General features: G+C 41.7%; 1 protein-coding gene across 1 annotated transcript in view; it reads left to right on the top strand.

Annotated features, from left to right (window-relative positions):
- The window catches only part of UBL3 (ubiquitin like 3), a 56,626-nt gene extending 46,872 nt beyond the window's left edge, over window positions 1-9,754 (top strand). Inside the window, exons 2-5 of the mRNA XM_005149781.3 lie at window positions 249-357; window positions 4,051-4,137; window positions 7,524-7,601; window positions 7,984-9,754. Coding sequence (XP_005149838.1) covers window positions 249-357; window positions 4,051-4,137; window positions 7,524-7,601; window positions 7,984-8,036 — 327 coding nt within the window. The 3' untranslated portion in view covers window positions 8,037-9,754. The remainder of the gene's footprint in view (window positions 1-248; window positions 358-4,050; window positions 4,138-7,523; window positions 7,602-7,983) is intronic.
- The last annotated feature ends 11,807 nt before the right edge of the window (window positions 9,755-21,561 follow it).

Genomic DNA, 21,561 nt, shown 5'->3' with positions numbered 1-21,561 from the left:
ATCAGAATCTTCTGGCATTTATCATCAAAAATGCCAGCTGTTAGAATTTAATCTTTCTAGATTATGTGTAAGCAACAACATTTTATTGACCTCTTTTGACACTATTTTCAACAAAATCTTAAACTGTTTTCTTGAATCACTTTGGATCAATCTTATTCTAAAACCAGTGGCACCTTTTTGTAACTTTAACTACTTTGTCTTCCCTGCATACTTCCCTAATAGTGCGGTTTTATTTGTTGTTTTTACAGATAAATTTGCGCCTCATCTTGGTAAGTGGGAAAACAAAAGAGTTCCTATTTTCACCAAATGACTCTGCTGCAGATATTGCAAAACATGTGTATGACAACTGGCCGATGGGTGAGTAGCTCTGTGGCTTTGGCTTTTTAACTTCTGAGCTAGAAGCTTCCCTGTATTGTCAAATTAAAGTGCCAGTAAACTGATCTCTGTTTGCAACATTCAAATTAAGTATGTTTACTGTGTATCAGAGCACAGATTTCTATAGAAACACAGTTGTTCTTCATTTTCCCTGATTCTTCAGTTGGGGAGATTTTTAGATGTCTGGACTATTTCCCACTTGATTTCTAAAATCTGCTTCCCCAAACTGCAGTACTTCTTTCACTCTGTCTTCAGACACTTTTCTTGCATAATCTTGTTAGAGGATCTAGTAAGTGTGAGTAAATGTTGGAGATATAAAACCTGTTATGTGAGAACAGCTAATGTAAAACATGGCATGTCACAGGAGTACATTAGTGAAATTGAGACTGAATTACTTCTTCCTTACTGCCTTATCTTGGAAAAGATCTGTAATAACAGTATTCTTCCAGGAAAACAAGAAACAACCCAAAACCAAGTACTAAAGAACATTTTATGAGACATTAAAAGACTGAGAGAAACTGAGGTTGTCTATCTGAGTATATTTGGTATTAAGAAGGAATATTGGCTTCAGAAAATAGAACTGAAAACTTAAGATGTGTATTCACATATGTGAATAGTTCCACTAAAAACAGAGTGCTTCTGTTCTCCCTGACTAAGATTTCATGGGAAAATAGCCAAAACACAGACATAGCATTACATATGATGAAAGAAAATGCTTCTTTTGGTACAGGACTTCATCTGGGTTACTGTTTTATGTTAAAAAAGACTACTGTTTATACAAACTAAAACATTGCAATATCTGTTTCTGTGCTGCCTTTGTCAAAGATGCATGGTAGATGATAATTCCTGCCAAAAAGTTAGTGCTGATTATCCATATCAGGAAGAACAGGGTTTCAGTGGACTTGTTTGCTGTTTATGCATTATGTATTTAATAAAATCTGGAATGAAGGGGAAGTTTTTTAATCCTCTTAAGTATTAGATATGTATGTAAAACACTTCTACGCTAAAAAATCCAATTGGTGCGTCATAAAATCGTAGAATGGTTTGGGTTGGAAGGGACCTTAAATCTTATCTAGTTCCAACCCCCCGGCGTGGGCAAGGACACCTTCCACTAGACCAGCTTGCTCAAAGACCCATCCAACCTGGCCTTGAAATGCACATCCTTGAAATGAACACAGATTTAGCATCTGTGTAGCTACCGAGCATATTTTAATGTGTGCCTACAGCATAGCTGTCCTGATCAAGTACTCTTTGTGTACTTTTATCTGAATTAGTAGAGGCAGAACTGTTGTTGTTCTTACTCAAGTTTATTCCTGAACATGTGGTCTCGTGTTCCTAGTCTTGTGAAGAGCTTAAAGGTTGCAGGCTCTGAGTTAAGAGGAAACCCAGACTTTAAAGTCTCTTTTAAGAAAAAGAAGAGTAGAACCGGACATGGAAGCCTCAGTTCAAATAGCTGCTGCCCTGAGGGAGTTCTCTAAATCTTCGTGAATATTTAATTGCCTGTGTAAAGAAGAATAATGTCAGTTTAAAAGACTGAGGGAAAAAATGTACTTCAAAATAGTGTCTAGGTTTTCACAAACATCAGCTCAGTAGCTGTTTTCAGGCTGAGAGTGCTCTTTGCTACAGGCCTGAGAAATCTTGGTGAGGATCAAATTTTCCTTGAAATAGAAATGTTATTATTGTTTTTAGCGCCATTTGACTTCTCATGATCTTGTGGGTGAAAGAGATTATGAAATATTCTCAGTTACATGCTGGCAGGATTAAGGAAAACTTCTCTTTTGACAAGACAGTTGTTAATTAAGAATCTCTTGACTTGTAGTGGAAAATACCAGATTTATATTAATGTGTGTCTTCTAAGTAGATTATCTGTTCTCTTCCTGCCCTCACCATTTTCTTCTAAATAATACTAACATTTTAATTGCACAGCAATTATCTGCTGAAGTTAAAAAAAAGTCCTAGGTAAATAACTTTTCCTTGGTTCATTTAGTCATCAGTGGAAATGGAAACCTTAAATTATGTCAGGAAGAAGTGTTTCAAACTGCCAGCCAAGGAGCAAAAATTAAAAGGATGGGTAAATTGGCAGTGAACCAGTGAGCAAATACCTGTGCCAAAATGTAGTCTGTCTTCTGTTGGCTTCTGGTTTATGTCATGATGGCATTATAAGCTGGCTGAACTTATCTTTACAGCCATGGTGTGGCAGAGTTCAGGCTAAAAAAGTTAAATCATTTTTTTTATATCTTCCAAAAAGTCATTCACCCTAGTAGTGTGATAATTCAGCTCCTTAACACAGCCCACTTGACAGCATAGCAAAAAGGGCATGCACTTGAATTGCAAGCCAGTTGAATCAGACCCTGAGTGGAAATACTTGAAATTCAAATAGCTTTGGTTGCCTAATTTGATCTAATCTTATAAACCAGGCTCATGGCAGCACTCCGAGATGCTGCAGCCACTGCTGTTGATACCAACAATGCTGCCACCATGTTCTGGGGCTTCAGTGGCTCCTGCTACCCATTTGCCTGCTTGCTTTTTCACACCAGGTGCCTCTCCATACACTCCCTGCAGCCATGGGTTTTAAATTTTTCCCCTTTTCAGTTCTCCTTTTGTGATGCCGTTGCTGCTGCCTGTATGTTAATTGTATGTTCCCAGTGAACAGGTTGGTTTCTGTTGCTTGTCATGATCTCATGCTGAATATTCGTTTTGCTATAATAAACACTACAGAAGCAGAGAGAAAGAACGTTTGTGAACAGCTGTTGCCAGAGATCTGGTCAGCTAAGAAACAGAGGACACTGTATTCCCAGAGAACCTGTTTAAATTCAGCATTTCTCAGGGTTTTATGATGTTTGTTCTGAAAGCAAAGTGCATATTTATTTGTTGTTCACATTGTGACAGGGAACACTGAAAGATAGGAAAAGATCATTTAAGCTTGTAAATTATTTATGGTGGCTTAAGCGTTATAGGAAATGCATTACTGGAAAATGCATGCTTGCTTTCCCGAGTCACTGTTTGCCATAGAAAAACACCCACAGATTATCCTTTGAGAAGTTCCTCACAGTGTTTCAGTTGGCATCAGCTCTGAGAGAGGCCTCTGTTCAGGCTCTCTGCAGTGACTGCTGGGGGATGCTCAGCTCACTGCCCCCTCTGGACATTTAACTAGTTGGAACTGGCCGTTGTGGAACGCTGCTGAGCAGCCTGCTGAGCCAGTTCAGGGCTGTCATCTCAGAATCCCATTTCAAATGACCCATCACATGTGCTTTCAATCTCTGTGGCTGCAGAGCAGCTCCAGTTAGTTGGCTATTGAGGAGGTGATGGCTTCTGAATGGGAAGAAAGTAAAGGCAATTTTATCCAAGTGGATATTAAACCTCAGGAAGCAACTTGCATTTATGAACTATTTAGTGTAGGACTTGTGTATGTGCTACAGATCTCATGCAATCTGTAGAGTTAGTAATATTTATATTTGTAGGCATAATCTTATGTGTTTCAATGCCCAATGTTGAATAATAGATTTCAGGAGTGCTAGCCTTGAATTATCTTTCTGTATCTCCAGCCTGTGCTCTCTCTTCAGTGTTTCCTGCAGGAGTCCTATTCTTAGTTTTCTTCTTGGGTAAAGGTTGAGAGAAATAACAAAAGGTGTTTTTTTACAATGTAACTGTGAAAATTCTCTCTCTCCTTTTCAGATTGGGAAGAAGAACAAGTCAGCAGTCCAAATATCTTGCGGCTTATTTATCAAGGGAGGTTTCTTCATGGCAATGTGACATTAGGAGGTATGAAAATAATTTTCACTATGCATGTTACAGCCAGGCAAAGGTGATACTTATTTACAGTGCAGCAAATGTCACTTTATTATTCAAGATCACCCTATGGCTTGCTATACAGTATTTTTCCTCTGCATAGAGTAACATGTATCTTATTGTGTATTTTTCCATCTTGTTACTGCTAGTTGTTAAACTTTGGGGGGTACCACCTGCTAAGTCAAATTTCCTCTTGCATAAAGAAACAATAATGCTGCTTTTGTTTCTTCTTTCTAGAATGGAATATTTTGTTCCACTTCTTTTACACTACACTTGTCGTGTAATGTCTGAAGTATCTTAAAATGTTTGATAAACACTATGATAATTGGTTAAACAATACTTTAAATCTTAGTACAGTGAAGGAAGACACTGTATGAATGAGAATGAGAGGAAGCATTCTTGCTGTCCAGTGCTCTCTCAGGGATACAATTGCATAGTTATGTGAAAACAGAAGTAAATGGCTCCACTTCATATGCTAAGGAAATGCAATTCAACTATGCCCCCTTGTGGCAAGCTTTCCCACGTAATTATGTATAGTTGATGGGTATCTTTTGATGGAGATATGACATAAAGTCGTAACAATAATCTTTCTTTTTGTAGAGAAAAGTTGCCAGTGTGAGTATCAGCTATGGCAATGACTAAACAAAGTGGGATTCTCTTCTTTGTGCCAGTTTAGAAATAAATTAATACTTCCACTTTGTATGTTCGGGTTTTTCATGCATTTGGTACTTGAGTGCGATACAGAGAGGAGAAAAGAATACAAAATGAAATTTCACTGATTCTGAAGTTAAGATGAACTTGAAAAGAATACTTCTGAACTGCTTATGGTGATCTTTCCATGAAGTGACTGGAATGATATAGTCATTGATTTGCTTTCTATTGTTACTGATGTTGGCTAGTGATGTACGTTTAGAATAGATTTACTCTCCATAGAAATCAATTTTTAACACTGCTATATATACAGACAAGATCAATGTCAACTCAACTGTGAGAACTCTGAAATTTTTATTAACTCTTTAATTTGTATGTTTACCAGGTGCCAGTTAGTAGCAGTTGGAGTAGGGTTGAAAGACAAATTTAAGTCTTGGAACATCTCTGCCATTAGAGTTGCTCTTCTTACCCTATCTTTTCCAGGCAAGGAGGCAGCTAAATGTGATTTTCTTTGCTATTCATCTCTCTCTAGTGTTGCTCTTGACCACCAGTGCTTGTTCCCTTTGGTGACATTTGTCTAAATCTGAAAGAACTTTGATCATTTATTTAATATATTTAATACATTGTTTAATGAGTTAAGCTTAAAAATAACAGCTGTGTGATGTTGACTCTTGAGTTAACCCAGGTCTATGAATTCTGAACACTTGGGTTCAGGGCATTTTAGTTCATTACTAATCATTCATGCATGCAATTTAATCACTATGCTTTTACCCTAAGGACCTTACATGTATATTAAGAGTTTTTCATTGCTATATTGTTCTAAGGAAAAAAAAACCCAAACACATCCATAAAGTACTGGCTTACTTGAGTGCTAATGAAGTTGTCTAGAGCCAGATTATGCATCTGAAAGGGAAGTGGCAGTTTATGAAGCAGCCTGAAAAGACTACTACTTCAGGTTGTGGTGTTCACTAGACGTAACCCTAAGTGAACTGGTTATCTTTGAAAGAGACAGGTGGAGTGAAGGCAGGGCAGAATTTCTTGCTAAATACAATATTTAGTTTCTAAAGCTGTTATAATACAGTTCATTAAGCTGTTCTAGCTGTAGCTTTCTATAACTGAATTTGAGCACTTAGCGTTTTATTTGCTTTGGGTGATTAAGAAATATTGACCTGGAATTTGTACCTACTGTGCACCGAAAGTCACTTTATCAACCACTGAAACAAAAGTTCCCAAGGAAACAGTTTGATGTTCTCTTTAACAGGAGTCTGGTTTTGTTCACATTTGAAAGTGATGTTGTAATATTCCAGTTGTAATCTCATATATATATATAATCTCCTGAATTTGAGACTCCTAGATACTCAGAAGCCTCAAAAAAAAAAGACTAATTGCCAGGAAAAACTGGCTTTTGAGTGAAAAGCTTTATTTTTAAGAAACCATCTCTTTTGCCAGCTCCTCTGAATGGGCTGTCACTACAAAAACAGTAGAGTGGATGGCACTGGAAGTGGTAAAGGAAAACAGACCCCCTTTGTAAAACTGCTTGTGCCACTCTTGCTTGCCATTCTTGAGCCACACTATTTCATTGTGTGCTGTCTGTGTGAAGGGTTGGGGAGGTAGCTAGTGAGATAGTTTGTTCAGCTTCCAACAGGAAGTTTCATCCTTTGGCTAAATATTTGGTCTGTACTTTGCTTTTGAAATAATACTAATTAGGGAGGTTCTCAGTTTCTTGTTAGATAATGGTAATCAGTGACTTTTAACTTCCTTATTTATTGGGGAGGGGGGAAAGGAAACCAACCCATTCCTGTGCCATACACATGCTGGGGGCGGGGGGGGGGGGGGGGGGGTGGGGAGGGAAGTAAATTCTGACGATAGAAAATCTGGAATAAAGGTGTCATTAAACAGATGGAAAAGGAATTAAATAGAAGTTTATCTTAGGGGAGAGAAAGGAGTCAGAGAATGAAGATGAGCAAGAAAAGGTTAGGGTGCTCAGGTTCTGTCATGGTGCTCTAAGCAAGAAGCTGGAAATTGCTAATAAGAACTTGTGTGAACTATATGAACTACTGCTGAAATCAGTTAATCAGAATATTAGTATACTTGTACTAGTTTACTGTAAATAACTAACCTTCACAGCTCACTGATCAGGTCTCTTCATCTGTCTTGATATTGTGAGAGATCTTCCTAATGTGATTAGTTTGTAGTATTTTGCTCTTTCTGTAATGGCTTTTTAAGCTGCTGATGTTACAGATCAGTATTAAAAGGCAAGATGCAGATATTTTTTGTTTTGGAAAATCTTTGCCCTGGATCGAAGTATGTTGTAGGAAAATCTGTTTTGCAGTAGTGGTTCCATGTTTTGATGTCTCAGGAGTAACAGTTTAGTGGCTGAATTAGCTGCTTTTTTGCATCCATATCAATAAAGAATGTTTATCACCTGAGTCCTGGTCTGAATACTCACTTCTGCTTTTACTCACAAGAGGAAGGCTAAGTTTCCTAACAGGAATATAATGTTTATAAGAACACAATGTTTTAAGTGATTATTATCAGGTTCCAAGACCTGATCTATAAAATTTTAGCCAGAAATGTGTTTATATGTTTAGTAAGTAGTTCAAACCTCACAGTATGAACTTTGGAACAGATGTTTATCCAATTATAGCTAGGTTCAGTTAGGTTTTTGAAGAAAAAAGACTGTTAATAAATCTCCCTTTCTCCTTCAGCATTAAAACTTCCTTTTGGCAAAACAACAGTGATGCATTTGGTGGCTAGAGAGACATTGCCAGAGCCAAACTCGCAAGGTAAGCTGTGCACTAGAGATATTTCTTACTCAAGTATATGGCAAAGCAGCCAGCTATTTTACAGGATTTTGGGGTATTTCATAGCAGAGAAAATTCCAGTCCTTGTGGTCTTTTGTGAAGCAAGTAATGAAATACTTTCGTACATGTGGTTTATAGAAAACTGAGAAATTAACTTTCTGGTTTAGCATTATTCTAGAATGCAGAAATTTACTCAAACCTTAACAGCTGTTATTTTTATTATTGAAAACTACTGCTGAGTTATTTTTCACTTATGTATGCATGTCTATAATAAAGGCAAATGTGTATCAAGCATCCTGACACACAAACCAACCAAACTGCTGTAGAAATGACATGTAAGCAAAACTTTCTTCTTTCTCCACAGGTCAAAGGAACCGTGAAAAAACTGGAGAAAGCAATTGCTGTGTAATTCTGTAAACCCTGTTAGCTTTACCCGCTAAGTGTGATGTAATATAGTCTTTGTCTTTCATGCTGCTGGAATAGAAGAGGCCCTACCTTGCTTCAGAGACCTGTAGGAAGAGCCTGTCTGTAAATCCATGGAACTGAAATATTACACGAACACTGTTTCATTAGTCTTTTTTGGTTTTTAAGAGAAAGATCTATGAACACTTTAATTGTTTGTTTTCTTTTTTAAATTCCTGATTTTTGTTTGCTGAATAATCGTACAGTACATCAGTTCTTGAGAGAATTCAATCTCCAGAAAAGTTAAAGTGTTCTTTTCCATAGCAGGAATCATTTTGCTGCCACAAAAAAATCTCCATTAACCGGATCTAACCAGTCAAGCTTTGTAGATGCAATTTGCACTAAATATGGTTGACAGTATATTTCTCATCAACAATCTCTAACAATATTGGAGACACCTAGTGATAACCCACAATGTATAATGCAACACTGGAAAGTAGTATATCTATAAGCAAAACAAATCTCACTTATGGCCAAATCAAAGGAAAAACTGTTAAGTCAATTCTAGCTAAGTCAACCTTGGTGGCCGAACTGGCACAGAATACTAACTAAAGCAAGTCTAACTCTATATATTTTCACTGCAACAAACAAACAAAACTATGTGCCTGTAATTTAAAAGCACTCTGTAGAGGGCTGATGAAACTGAATTTTTCGTTACTGCGTGCACTCTGATCTCGTACGTCAGTTGACTGCTTATTCAGACAGCACAAACCAGTGCAGAGAGTGCATTTCCTAGCCTTAATATGGGAGGGGTAATTTCCTGTAGTTCATAGGCTTTTATTATTGTGCATAAATGTTAGAAAACATAATTTACTAATCAATTTTATGTATTTGAATATTGGCAATTGGTGTTTTTCAGTCATTTTCTCATCTGTACCTTAGTGTCCAGTATCATGCTTACTCATTAGAGACTTCAAAAGAATTATTAAAGTTTGAAAAAAGCAAAAAGAAAAACCTCTGCCATAGTACTAGTTTTGTTTCTTTAAGTAATCTGCATTTGGTATCAGTGCTTGCAATGGTATTAAAATCAGAAGCTGATTTTTGAAGGCATACATAATTATAAAAGATGCCATTCTTTTATTTCATATCAATAATTTAAACGTTGATATGCTAAAGAAATTTGCACAGCACTAAAGCATGAGCTAGTTTCATCTTAGACCTGTAAAAACAATAAAAATAAATAAAAATATAAAAGATTTTATATTTTTTTCACTGGGGAGGAATTTCTTCCTGTGTGAAATTACAAATATGTGTAGAATATATTTAATAAAAATCTTATAAAATACGTAACTATAGAAGTTAAATATAGATTGGCGTGTAGTATAATAGAACAATATTCCATATAAATAGCTTTAGCCTTTAAAAGAAATGAGTCACAGGTTGACATTGTGTTCTGTACTTAAGTGTCCACAACTCTTACAGATGTTCTGTGTAATTGTTTTTTGAATGATTGGCATCATTCAGATGTAATCAGGTTATTTTATTCATTGTTCCTGCTTTGATGAAATGCTTTATATGCAGTAGATTTACAAAAATATTGTTCATACTGATCAGAATTAAATTTGTATAGAGCAGAGTTTTAAAACAAATTGTAAATAGCACTAAACATTTTCTTTCTGCAACCTGTACTGATAGACTCTTCTGTAAACTAAATAAAAGACTATTGTAGTGCATTTTGGTGGTGTTTTAAGGGTTGTAGTTGGGTTTGTAACTACTTTTAATAATACTTCTTAATCTAGAAACTAAGTAAGGACTCCATTTTGTTTATTAAAATAGGGGGAGGATGCAAAACCTGCTGAAAACTGCTGATGGGATTTATCACTTCAGTTTTGTTTTCCTTTGATGTCAAAAAGAAGTAGCCAAGAGGGTTTTTTAATGCTGGAGGAGAATGCAGGCATGGGCAGTCACAGCTGCAGATGCACTGGTGTACCTCACTGCAGTTACGTACTCATAGTGTAAGGCTTCGTAGCTTTCATTTACTTACAGGAAAGAACATACAGACCTCTTTGGGTGTTAGGAGCTGAGGGGACAGCATTATGTGCTCATTGCCTAAATAAATCTTGGGGGGAGGGGGGGATTTCTTTGTAGTCTGCAGTGTAGTTACTAAATAAGTAACTATGGGGACAGAAATCTTCTTATTTAAGAAAATAAGAAAGTTTGATAAACATCAGCTTGAGAAAGCTACTAGGAGCATGTTATCTTCAACTATAAAATGAAGCCAACCTTTTCCAAAAAGCTGATCATCTAAATAGCACAGACTCAGATGGGAAATGGCTATGACAGTACAAAAAGAAAAGGGCTGAGGCATGACGTGTTTTATTTGTTAAACAAGTCTTTCACATGCATTGATTTTGAAAATTTAATGTTTGAAATGTAATTTTGTTTTGAAAAACCAAGAGAGGTACTTAATGCAGTATAAATACATGAAAACTCAGTAGCCTCTAGTGAAAATATTTGGTGACCTCAAATAGCAAAGTATGTGGAGTTCCCTTTTGTTGAGATGAGTAAGATGCATATATGCACATGTTCAAGCACATCCTTGAATGCTGCTTGGCATTTAAAGCATGAGCTTGCCAAAATAAACTCCTGCAGAAAGCAGATAGAACCATTGCCTTTATTTTCCTGCAAGTGCCCATTGCAGAGCATTTCTGTTGTGGTGTGAAGCGGGTGGAAAACTGTGGGGGAGAATTGCCAAAAGGTTTGTGTTCTTTTTTTCCTTGGATGCTTTGTATTGTGAATGGTTTATTTGCCAGAACAACAGCAGTAGCTGTTTATCCAGATTCCCCAGCCTTGCTGAAGTTCATGCACATGCTTCTCTTCTAAGTTGATTGGAGTCTAGAGAGTACTTGCAGCCCCAAAAGATTAAAGCTAAGTCTTTACAGGGTCAGGGTGTTGGACAGTCTGATAACACATTGAAGAGTTTGGCATTTGATTTTCATTGTTTGTTAGAAATTATATTTTCCACATGGATGAGTTAATAGATGTCATGAAGAAAGGGAAAGAGAGAATGAATTGGAGCCCTTCATACTATGAATTATCCTGAAGGGACTGTATCTGTCTCCCATACCATTGCATGTGTTACCAATCATAAATCAATATTCACACCTGAGGTATAATATCTGATGGCAGTGAATGTACTCTGTAACTTCTGTTTTCTTAAATGATAGCAAAAAATATAACTGTTGAAACAGTGTTAAGGGTTAGCTCTGTTGCTGGAGGAAGAGAATATGCCAGGGTAGTGTTAAAGGCTTTGATAAGGTCCTGCCTTGATAGGAATCTAGTGCAGATCTCTTATATCCTTGAATACATTTCCTTAGTACACTGTGCTTACAACAGGAGGAACAGATTTAATTTAGAAGGGAAATACATGGTGCTCTGAAAAAGCTTCCTTCTTCTCATACAGGCAAGAAGGAAAGTGGCTGATTTTGGGCTGGCTGAAAGCTGGGAGTTTCTGTGGCTATTGGGAAAATTGTGCCTGTGGTTCTGTGTGTGCCCTGATGATTTTTTCTACAAATCTTGCCTCAAGAAGCAAGTAACAATCTGGATATACTTCATCTAAAACTCTCACTATATGCTAATTAAACGCATAAACTTGGGCAGATTTGGAGTTCTATGTCCTGTGCAAATTGACATTTAGACCATTAGCAGCAGTTGCACCATTGAAACCGACTGGAATTCTGTACTTAAATCAGGAAATAGCAAGATCTGTTCAGATTCTTAAAGGAGAGTTTGCACCCTTTTATTTCTTCTGGAGTACTTAGATTCTTCCTAGATCCTAGAACTTGGCTGTAACTTGTCAAGATGAAGCTTATTGTCAAAGCAAAATAAAAGGCATTTATTGTTATTTCAAGAGGCTGACAGCATGAAACATGGTTCATAATAGTAAGTTGTTTACAGGCCTCATAAGGCGATGGCGTGTGTACATTTTGCCACATATACATACCTGTGACGAGGTTTCCAATGTAATTGCTACGTTGCTTAACAATTTATTCTACTGGACCATAAAATTACAAACCTCTCTTATGCTCTGGGGTTTTCCAATAGTTTTAATTGGTTTCTGCTTCTTTTATTTCTTAATTGTTAAGAGTTTTTTTTTTTAATCTGGAAAAGGAATGACCAGTGAAATAGAAAATGGTGAAGGTTATTACAGTCAAGCTCAGCGAAAATAATGAACATTTGATGGAACCTCATCAAGCTTGTGGAACAGATCACAGTGACAAATGAAGTTCAGTTTTTAATGTGAAGGACAGCATAGAGAAAGCAAAGGCTTTTAAAGCTCTTAGTTTTAAAATAGCTTGGGTCCATCCAGGACTGAGTTCTGGGCATCATAGCAAGCACTTTCTATTGCAAGTTCCTGAGGGTTTTGAAAATAAGAATGAGACATCAGGAATGTTATAGAGAGATTGAAGAGAATTAAAAGTTAAATTAGCTACAGTTGCAACTAACTCAGAGAAAATGGATGGAAAACTCCTGGTTTTGGCTTGTAGCTTTATTGGCCCAGTTTTTACATTTGTCTCTAAAGTGAAGGTGACAAATTTAAATTCAATAGAAACATGTTTTTTTGTGAAATCAATGGCAATCACTTCCACCAGAAGTAATGTGAAGAAAAAGGTTGAGCAGGATGTAAAGGGAAAATCAATCACTGCATTGATGAAATCTAATGGAATTTCCAGAGGTGTTATAATTAGTGATGATGAACTTGTTCTCAACAACCTGAGAAGTAGTTATTGTCCTTCAGATGTTACCTTAACTTTCAGTGAAGAGCCCAACTCTTAGGGGAAAAGTACTTGTGACACATTCCCACCTCCATGATGTACAAGCAGCTGCATGACATGAGCCCCAGCCTGTGCTGGCCAAGCGTTATCATGTGCTGTGGTAGGAGTTTGTCTCTACAAACCTGCTGCATCAGGAGAGCAGCTTCTGGTCAGACTCAGGGTGATGTCTGTGCTTTCTGCAGCAGGCTTGAGGGAGTAACTTACTGTGTTTTAGCTGTGGAGAACATGAACTGCAGTTGCTTAGGGCAGAAGTTAATGCCTCTTGAGCAGTGCCAGGGGAAAGCACCCTGCTTTTGTCAGTTCAGAGGATGCTGAATTTACAGGTAGTAAATGTTTTGACTCTTCTAGCAGAAAATACTCCTCAGGTATTATTTTGTTTGGATAGGGGAAGGTAATGGGATGAAACAGAACAATTTTTGTTTTGTTCTTTTATCCATTCTCTGAACTAAAGATCAGGAAGAAATAACAGGAGTAGTTTAAGGCATCTACTATAGGATCAACAGTCAATGGCTGGTAAAAATTCACTTGCCAGTAGCTATCCATGACACAAAGAGCAGCCATGGGAAAGAGGTGACCACTGCCCACAGCATGGCAACTAACTGCCAGGATGAAGTAGCTCAGCTTGTGAATGAGGAGTAGATGGGGATGATGCTTGGTCACTCTGTGAGGCTTTCAGTTGTTGCCTGGCAAAAAGGGAGTTGGGATCTTGCACCATTGGGGGGGGGCACAGTAACAACTGCCTGCAGAGGTTAGATCTGAAAAATCATAGTATTTAAAAACATCCATGATACCAAAAGTCAGGTCTTTGCTAGATGGATGATGTTGGACTTCAGACCACAACAGGGAAATAAGTAGCCATGTCTGTGTTACCTGCATCTGCCTGTTACCTGCACTGGCTACGTTAAGGACTGGACTTCAGCTCTTTAACTGGTGCAGCTCACACGTGTCCCTCAGTGAGCAGGGTAATCCCCGGTGCTGCCAAGGTTACAGCTCTGCTGTGGCAGGCAGCGGAGCTGGCAGGGAGCTGGCACCCCGCAGCCTCGCCAAGGGAAAAGTCAGCACCACGACTGCACACTGGTGTGAGATGAAGAACAGAGGGTCTGAGATGGGATGAAATACCAGTGTGGAGAGTCAGCAAGTGCCCAGCCAAGGGGACTCTACCTAATCCACCCCACTGCACAAGCCCTGTCTTCCAGTGAAGGAATTCAGTGGGTGTTCTGGAAAGCAGATATGCAGGAGTCTTCTCTGGCATTCACTAGGCAGTGTTAGGGAAATCTTTTGGTTCCTGGTCACACTGACTGCCAGCATCCCAGGGAGAGGCCTCCTCTCACCCAGCACATACAAAGGCTTTTCTTTTCCTCTAAGAAATTACCATCTCTGGCTTCAACAACAAAGTCTTCAAGTCTTCATGGTTCTGATTCTCAACCTGGTGCTTCTGGCTGCAGACATCAGTGATCCCACTGGACATCTGCTTTACTGGACAGAGCCCATGGCAAGGACTGGAAAAAGACACGGCCAATGTGGATGCAGTGCGCTTTGGCAGCAATCTGCTGAACTGGGACAGGACTCCTCCATGGCTCTGGTGTTGCTGGATAGCCTCAACTGCCTGGAGGAAAGGAACGCACTTTGAGCTTCCCAGCAAAGGGCAGACCCACTGTTCATGACATTGTGGCCAGGTCCCAGTTGTGTCTGCCCCTTTCAAGATGGACAAAACTGAGTCTTGCAGCAAAGAACCTCACTGGTGACCAAACTGGTAAGAGCTACTGCCCCTTCTGAGCAGGGAGGCCATAACCCCTGGGCAGACATGAAAGCAGATGTGAGTCAGGAGTATCTGTAAGACCAGCACTTGTGCCTGAGCTGATAGCAACTGTGGAGCAAGACGCTTCTGCGAGCTTCCCAGAGGTGTTCTCCCACCAGTGGGATGGGGGCATTTGAGCTTTTGGAAGGACTTATTGGGGACGAGGTCTAAGCCTATGGCTTTCATTTGCCTCCTTGGCTGCTGCCAGCCAGTGAAGTCATCAGCCTCCCGTGGGGTTTATCTAGGTGGGGATGGGAGGGTGGCAGGGGTGACACAGCTTGGTTGTTGGTTCACTCTTCAAAGATGTTGTTTCTTCTGCCTGGTGCCTTAAAGCTCCAAAGAGGTTTTTGTTCATGTTGAATACCATGTGTGCACTTCTGTTCCTGGCTGCTTTAATCAACTGAGCACTCATGGTTAAGCCCCAGAGACTGGGGCCAGGCCCTGAGCAGATTCCTTACTTCTGGGGATGAAGGCAGCTGGAAGGAGTGGTGACTTGTTGCCTGCGTAGGTGCCAAACACCCACCCTACCTCTGAGCTGGGCTGCCTGGTCAGTGATGTATGGTTGTGCTCCCTGCCTGGGCAGGAGGGTCCTGCTGTGGTGAGGCTTGTGTGCACAGGGTCATGGGCTAAGGAAATGTGGCCTTAAAGATGCTGGGTTGGTGTGGTGGTACCTGAGTCTTTACCTCCCCTCTGATTCAGCAAAGAACTCTCCCCCTGTTTCCTGGAGCCGGTTTGTGCAGAAGTTACTCAACTCCTTTTTGTCAGACAGCAGCTCTGCCAGAAGCAGTTACCTGGAGGGCAGGTGCAGGTATTCCCCTGTGTTGCAGCAGGAAGAGTTTGGCAGCAGATAGCTTCTTCACATCCTCCTTAGGGTGCTGCCAGGGAAAACCTGAATGGTTCCTCTGATCCCTGCAGGCTGATCCCAAAACCCAGAGAGACACCTCTCATTCCTAGGGTGGAGAAACAGAGACAAAAATGAGGTTGGTGGGTCAGAACAAACACAAGAGCCTGGAGATAAGGAAGCTCCCAAGAGCATGACATAATTGGTGTCCAATGCACAAATCACCTTTTCAACTGCCAGGATGTGTTCAGATGTGAGTGGTTCAGTCCCTGCAGGTCTGGGATGAACACCCCTCACTCGTCAGACCTTTTCTTGAGGAAAGGCAGTGGGATCTGCGAAATCCCAGACTGAAGCTTATTGGCTGCTGGGTGAGAAGATGAGGAAACAGGATAGCTCTCCAGTGCCCTGCTTCATGTTGGGCAGCACTGGGTAGGGGGGGAGCAGGGGGCTCGGTGGTGGAGCTCTCTGCAGACATGCTGGCCTGCATGAGGTTTAAATTGGAGGTCTGAGGCTCCCTAATTGCACTTGGGGCCCAAGGTGTCAAAAGGGTTTTCAGCCACACTAAAGGGGTATTTGTGGAACAGTGAAAAGAGCACACGTTCAATGCTCCTGAAGCACCGCTGCAGTCAGGGATGCTGTTTCCAAGGCAAAAGGTAGCACTGTTAATGGAGGAGGAGGAGGAAAAAGGGCTGAGCACAGTTTGGCTGTGGAAGAAAGCAGGGTACTGCAGTGTCTGCATGTCAGCATCAGCAGGGAAGGGCTGGCTGTAAATAACACTGCTCCTGGCACCTTGGGATTTTGCAGGCTGTCATCCTGAGGCTGTATTGATCCCTAGATGCAGGTGCTGAGTTTTGACATCTGATAGTCCTTTATGACTGCAGCTCTTGAACCTGTTTCTTCATAGAAATACACTTTCTACTGGGGAAAAGAGCTTTGTGTGAAGGAACGCTCCAAGGGGAAATGGCTGGTTTTGTTGGGAAAGGCAGAGTGACTGGTGTGGGGAGCAGAGGCCATGGCTTTTCATCTGGTGTCTTTTCTGGGTCCTGACAAGGTGCTTACAGCAGAGATCAGGATTTGTCCTTCTGTACCTGCTGCCATTTCTGCACTGGGATATTTGTGCTTACTGTGACCTTCTTCAATGTGAAAATAAGGTCTCAGCAAATGATAAATGCCAAAGCAGGCACTTCCAGTCAGCTTCACAGTGCTGCGAGAGTAGCTTGGCTTTTTTGTCCTAGTTTTGTCATTAGAACAGTATTTTTCTATTGGAAACTGGACAAACCCCCACCCTGTATGATACAGTAAGGATGCAGAAGCGTAGATGCTGTTACTCATTCCTAAACTGAAAATCCAGCCACAATGTTTGACCCTGATTCAGCAAGAACTTACTTTTACCCAGGTGATGTCCCTTCTTTGCGCCTCTTCTAAGAACTGAATTCACTTCATCAACATGAAAATCACATTTCTGGGTAGCAGAGGCTCTTGGTAACACTGCACCATCAATCCTGCCATGCCTGGAAGAGGAGCTCTATCTCCTCTACGTCTGCTCCCTTTTGGGACTGCTGGCCCAAGCAAGGACAGAGGCTGGTGATTCCTGCCTACCTGTCTGGGTCTGGATCAGACCAGGTTTTCAGGTGCTATCAGGTAACTATGAATGAAGAGGTCCCTGAACTTCTTTAGGAAGACCCTACAATAATCTCATTTCATATCTCTGCATGGATCCTGTACCACTGCTTTATATATTCCTGTTTATGTAGGAAATACAGAATTTGGTTAGCCAGGCTGCAGCAGCAGGAATCAATTTCCTCACATGAGAGGTGCATCTTTTGGGATGTAGCTGTGTATGGAGGGAATAGCTGCTAGCTCTAATGCAGTCATTACTAAGCAATCACAGGAAAGGTTGAGAGAGAAGAGCTGAGAACAGCATCCCATGAGTCACGTGGGGAAGGAGGAAATGCGCCTGCTGTTCTCCAAGCCAATTCAGATTACAGATGGGGAGGTGGGCTGATGTGCAGGTACCTTGTGTGATGACTGAGTTGGGGCTGGTGTAAATGAGCACCTAGGAACACCAGGAACCCAACTGGAGGGCTATTGTCTGCTCTCACCAGCAGCCATCTCACAGCCTTGCTCTTAGTTTCCTCTTCCAAAGCGTTGTCTGTTTTGGTCCTTCTGCTTTTGAGTTATGCCAAGCTGCAGGACAGCATTCACATGTGACAAGAAGGGGGAAGAGCGATACAAGTCTAAGCTGATATAATGTCCCCGTTAGGAAAAGGGCAGATGGGAAAGGAGGTTGCACTGATTTTGCCCTATTCAGCTTCATTCCTCAGTACTTTTTCTTATATCTGTCTGAAAAGCTGAGGATCCACCTTGTATACATCCATGAAGCTCATGTGCTACACGCTGCTGTTGTGCAAACTGGTTTGTTAAATCTTTCAAACCTAACTGGCCTGAGGAACTGTTCGAGTGCCACAGTGGCCTGATAGGTTTTGCCAGGTCTTCCCCAGCCCAGCCTGCCCTGGGGTTTATCAGCACGGTGGAAATTGCTGTATAATTCCCTTTCAAAAGCTGCAAGTTGTGACTGGGCTGCCTTTGTCGGCCCTGGGGAACCATTTGGCAACGTTTGTTGTCTCCGAGCAGGCATGTGCAAACACTTTGGAAATCGGAATGGCTCGTGCCCATTTCTGTGAAGCACCACATGTGCCATGAGGGAGGTTTCAGCCTTAGCAGATGTGACATTTGCATGTGGATGGAGCCTCCCAGTGCCTTTGTGTTGACAGTGATGCAAAGGGCTCCCAGCCCACTCAATGTAGATGACACTTGCCTCATTCATATCCAAATGATTCCTATTACTGGATGGGGGATGGAGCATCCTGTCAGTAGCAACTGCAAAAGGACTGATCAAGGACCTTTTGGAGTCTCCTCCAGAAGAAGCTGTCTGAAACAGCCTACGGAGTGCTGGAGACCCAGCAGCAATGCAGCTGTTCTTGCAGTCTTTAATTAGCTGAAACTTCATTTTATCAAGCTATCCCTGTTGCAATGATAATGCACTAACAGATGTAGCCAGTGCAAAGCTATTGATTTTTAGGTGCATGCTGATAAATGAGGAGCACAGGAAGCAGACTTGGCTGGTCTCCAGGGATTGCTGGTAGATAGGAGTAGCAGAAAGGAAAAGGTACTGATGAAACGTGGCCACATCTGATTCCCACAGGAATTCATGGAAAGCTTCCTGTTGACTCCAGTGATGTACTTTTTTTCCCCTGCACTTTGCCCGTACCAAGCATGGTGAGAGCTCTGGTGGAAGTTTACCACTGAAAGATTTTGTACCTCTTCTGAATTTGGAGTCTTTCTGAGACCAGAGTAGGCACAGACAGACTCAGAGACACCCCCACACTGGAGAGCAGAGCAAATGGGCCATATAGCTCAGCCCTAGCGCTTCCCCAGCCATGGACCATGTGTATGGACATGGGTTTGTCTTGGCACATCTCTCCTAGGGGTGAATTTCAGCCCTGATGCAGAAGGCTTCCTGAACCATAGGGAGGCAAATGGTCCTTTTTTCCCTGACGGATGTGCTCTCTGAACTTGGGGCACCAAGGGCTTGTGGGCTTCAAGGGGCAGGAGGATGATGTGATGCAGTGAGGAACGGCTTTCCCATTTGCACATAATATTTTGAATAGTGAATAGCGACTGCTGCCTCGTTTATCCTCTTTTCTGTCTTCTTATTCTTTAAACATATAGGCTTCTTTCTTAAAAAATAAATCTTCGTAAGATTTTACCCTGAAATAACTCCAAATTTCATAAATTCAAGCTCACTGTGTATTCTATTTCCAAGCATCATAAGCCCCACAGTGAGGCTGTAGGGGGAAGAACAGCTAGGTATTACCAGGGCTTGCTTTACCACATCACTGGTTTTAAGGGGATAACACTGTGCTGCAGACTGGGCTCCAAGAGCCCTTGGGGTAATACCTTTCACTTGCTCTACACGGTTATAATAAGCTTTTTAACAGATCCCAGGTGAAAAGTAACCTTCCCTGGCTCATAGATGCCATTTTGCTGTATTCAAACATCCAGTCAACATTTAGATCCTTGAAAGCTATTTTCATCTGAAAAGAAAACAATCCTGGTATTTCAAGGGCGTCTTCTGCTGTTGCTTAGCATTTGTGTCTGTTGCCTGTTGGTCTTTTTAGCTCCATTTTTAGCCTCATGCCTGTTTCCACTTGTGAATATCCTGGGTTAACCTGCTCCTATGGTTTGTTGTCTGCCTGGCTTTGCAATGATATTGCAAGAAAGGAGCTGCGTACATCTTACCTCTGTTTGGAGCGGCTGCTTTCGTGCCTGTTGCCACCAGTGGGACCTCCAGGCTCCCATGGGCCAATATACAGGGGAAGCTTTTCAAGGACAAAAGATGACTGGACTGTAGGTTGGTCACCTCCTGTGAACCAGATGGGGATACGCTAAAAAATGCGGGTTTGCAGCCCTGGAACACTTTTTAATGCCAACAGATGGGATCAACCATGCACACATCTGGCTGCATAATGTGACTGGGCAATGGGGTCCTCAGAACCCTCAGAGGAGCAGCCTGTCTTTGCCAGGACTTGCTCTTTCAGGGGCCTTTTTCCTTTCCTGTGCCTTTCCATGTCAGTGAGCTGTGTGTGAACCCTACCACATCCAAAGGGTTTAGGTACCCAGCTGCACCCCTGCCAGGGCATGCACAGCCTCCTACACTGGTGTTCATCATGAAGACCATTTCTGAGAGTAATCTGGAGTGCCCTTACATACCCATAGTTCCATAGGAAGCAATGCCACTATATTCTGGGGTCAAAGCATGTGGAGATGGGGATGCAGAGGTGGGTGACCTGAGCCTGCCATGGTCTCACAGAAGGGGCTCCCAGAGACACCCCCCTCTTCCCACCTTCCCAGCACAAAGTGGTTTCCAAGCAGCAGCCCTGGTACAGACCAGCCACTCGTTGGGCTGTGGGAGGAAGGATGTAGCAAAATCAACAGGCAGCGTCCACTTACTGTAATGGGCTTTGGTTTAGGTCAATGGGTTTCTTCCTATTAATCATCCGTGTGCAAAGGCAGTGCTGAGAGCCAAAGGGAAATAATCCCATCCCCTGAAGGGAGTGAAGACAACCCATTAGCCATGCACGCAATGCCCTCTCGCTTGCATTTGCTCTCTCAAGCTGTCTTTTAATTGTGATCGGGGTTACAAGTGGATGAAGGGCTGGGCTCAGCTTATATATCCATTTTTCATTTAAAAGGATTACTGGGGAAGAGGTGTCCTGTGCACAGGTTTCCCTGATTAACCCCTGACATTTCTGAGCATCAGAGGCCTCCCTGTGCTATTCAGCCTCCTGACAGCCTTTTCCTCTGCCTTAACTGATGCTGAAATTGGATTTTAATATTACCTGCTAGTCCATGCAGCTCCTTATGGAGAAGTCTATAGCAGGGGTTTGCCCTGTTTCCCCCTGGTCCCCTCAGAACCCCTATGGGAGCTGGCCATGCTCACCTAGCCCATCCTCACTGCTGTTTGTGTTCACTGATGGGGAATGGATTCTCAGCCCCCAGAGGAGGGTACCACCAGTGCCAGACCCGGGTACAAGCCATGGGTACTGGTGGGACTGGGGGCTTGTTGTGATCCATGCTGGACATCCACAGGGCTTGGCTTCTCCAGGCTTATGAGCCTGTAAGTGAGTGATGAAACTATTGGTGATTAATAGACTTTGAAACCAGGGTTAGGGCTTGGAGGCAGTCCAGGAAACACAAGCTGCTCACGGCTATGTCCGGGCACACAAAGGAGCTGCGCTCATCAGAGAAATTGTTCATTGCCATTTCCCCAGCTCTGTTCTCTCCTGACCTGGTGTCACTGATGAAGGAAAGTCTGCAGAGAATAACTAATGAGGTGGGACCAAAAGAGCAGGAAGTTTGGACTGAGGCTCAGCGTGCAGGTAAACATCCTGCCAAATGGAAAGCAACGGGAAGAGGCAATGATGGAATTGGGAAGTGTAAAATGAGGACAAGATGAGAACCTGGTGAAGAACTAATGGCTGTGATGAGGGCTGTGAAACTGGC

The sequence above is a fragment of the Melopsittacus undulatus genome, chromosome 2 (genome assembly GCF_012275295.1).
Source record: "Melopsittacus undulatus isolate bMelUnd1 chromosome 2, bMelUnd1.mat.Z, whole genome shotgun sequence".
NCBI lineage: Eukaryota > Metazoa > Chordata > Aves > Psittaciformes > Psittaculidae > Melopsittacus > Melopsittacus undulatus.
Note: the sequence above shows the minus strand (reverse complement) of the source record. Positions and strands in the feature narration are given on the sequence as shown.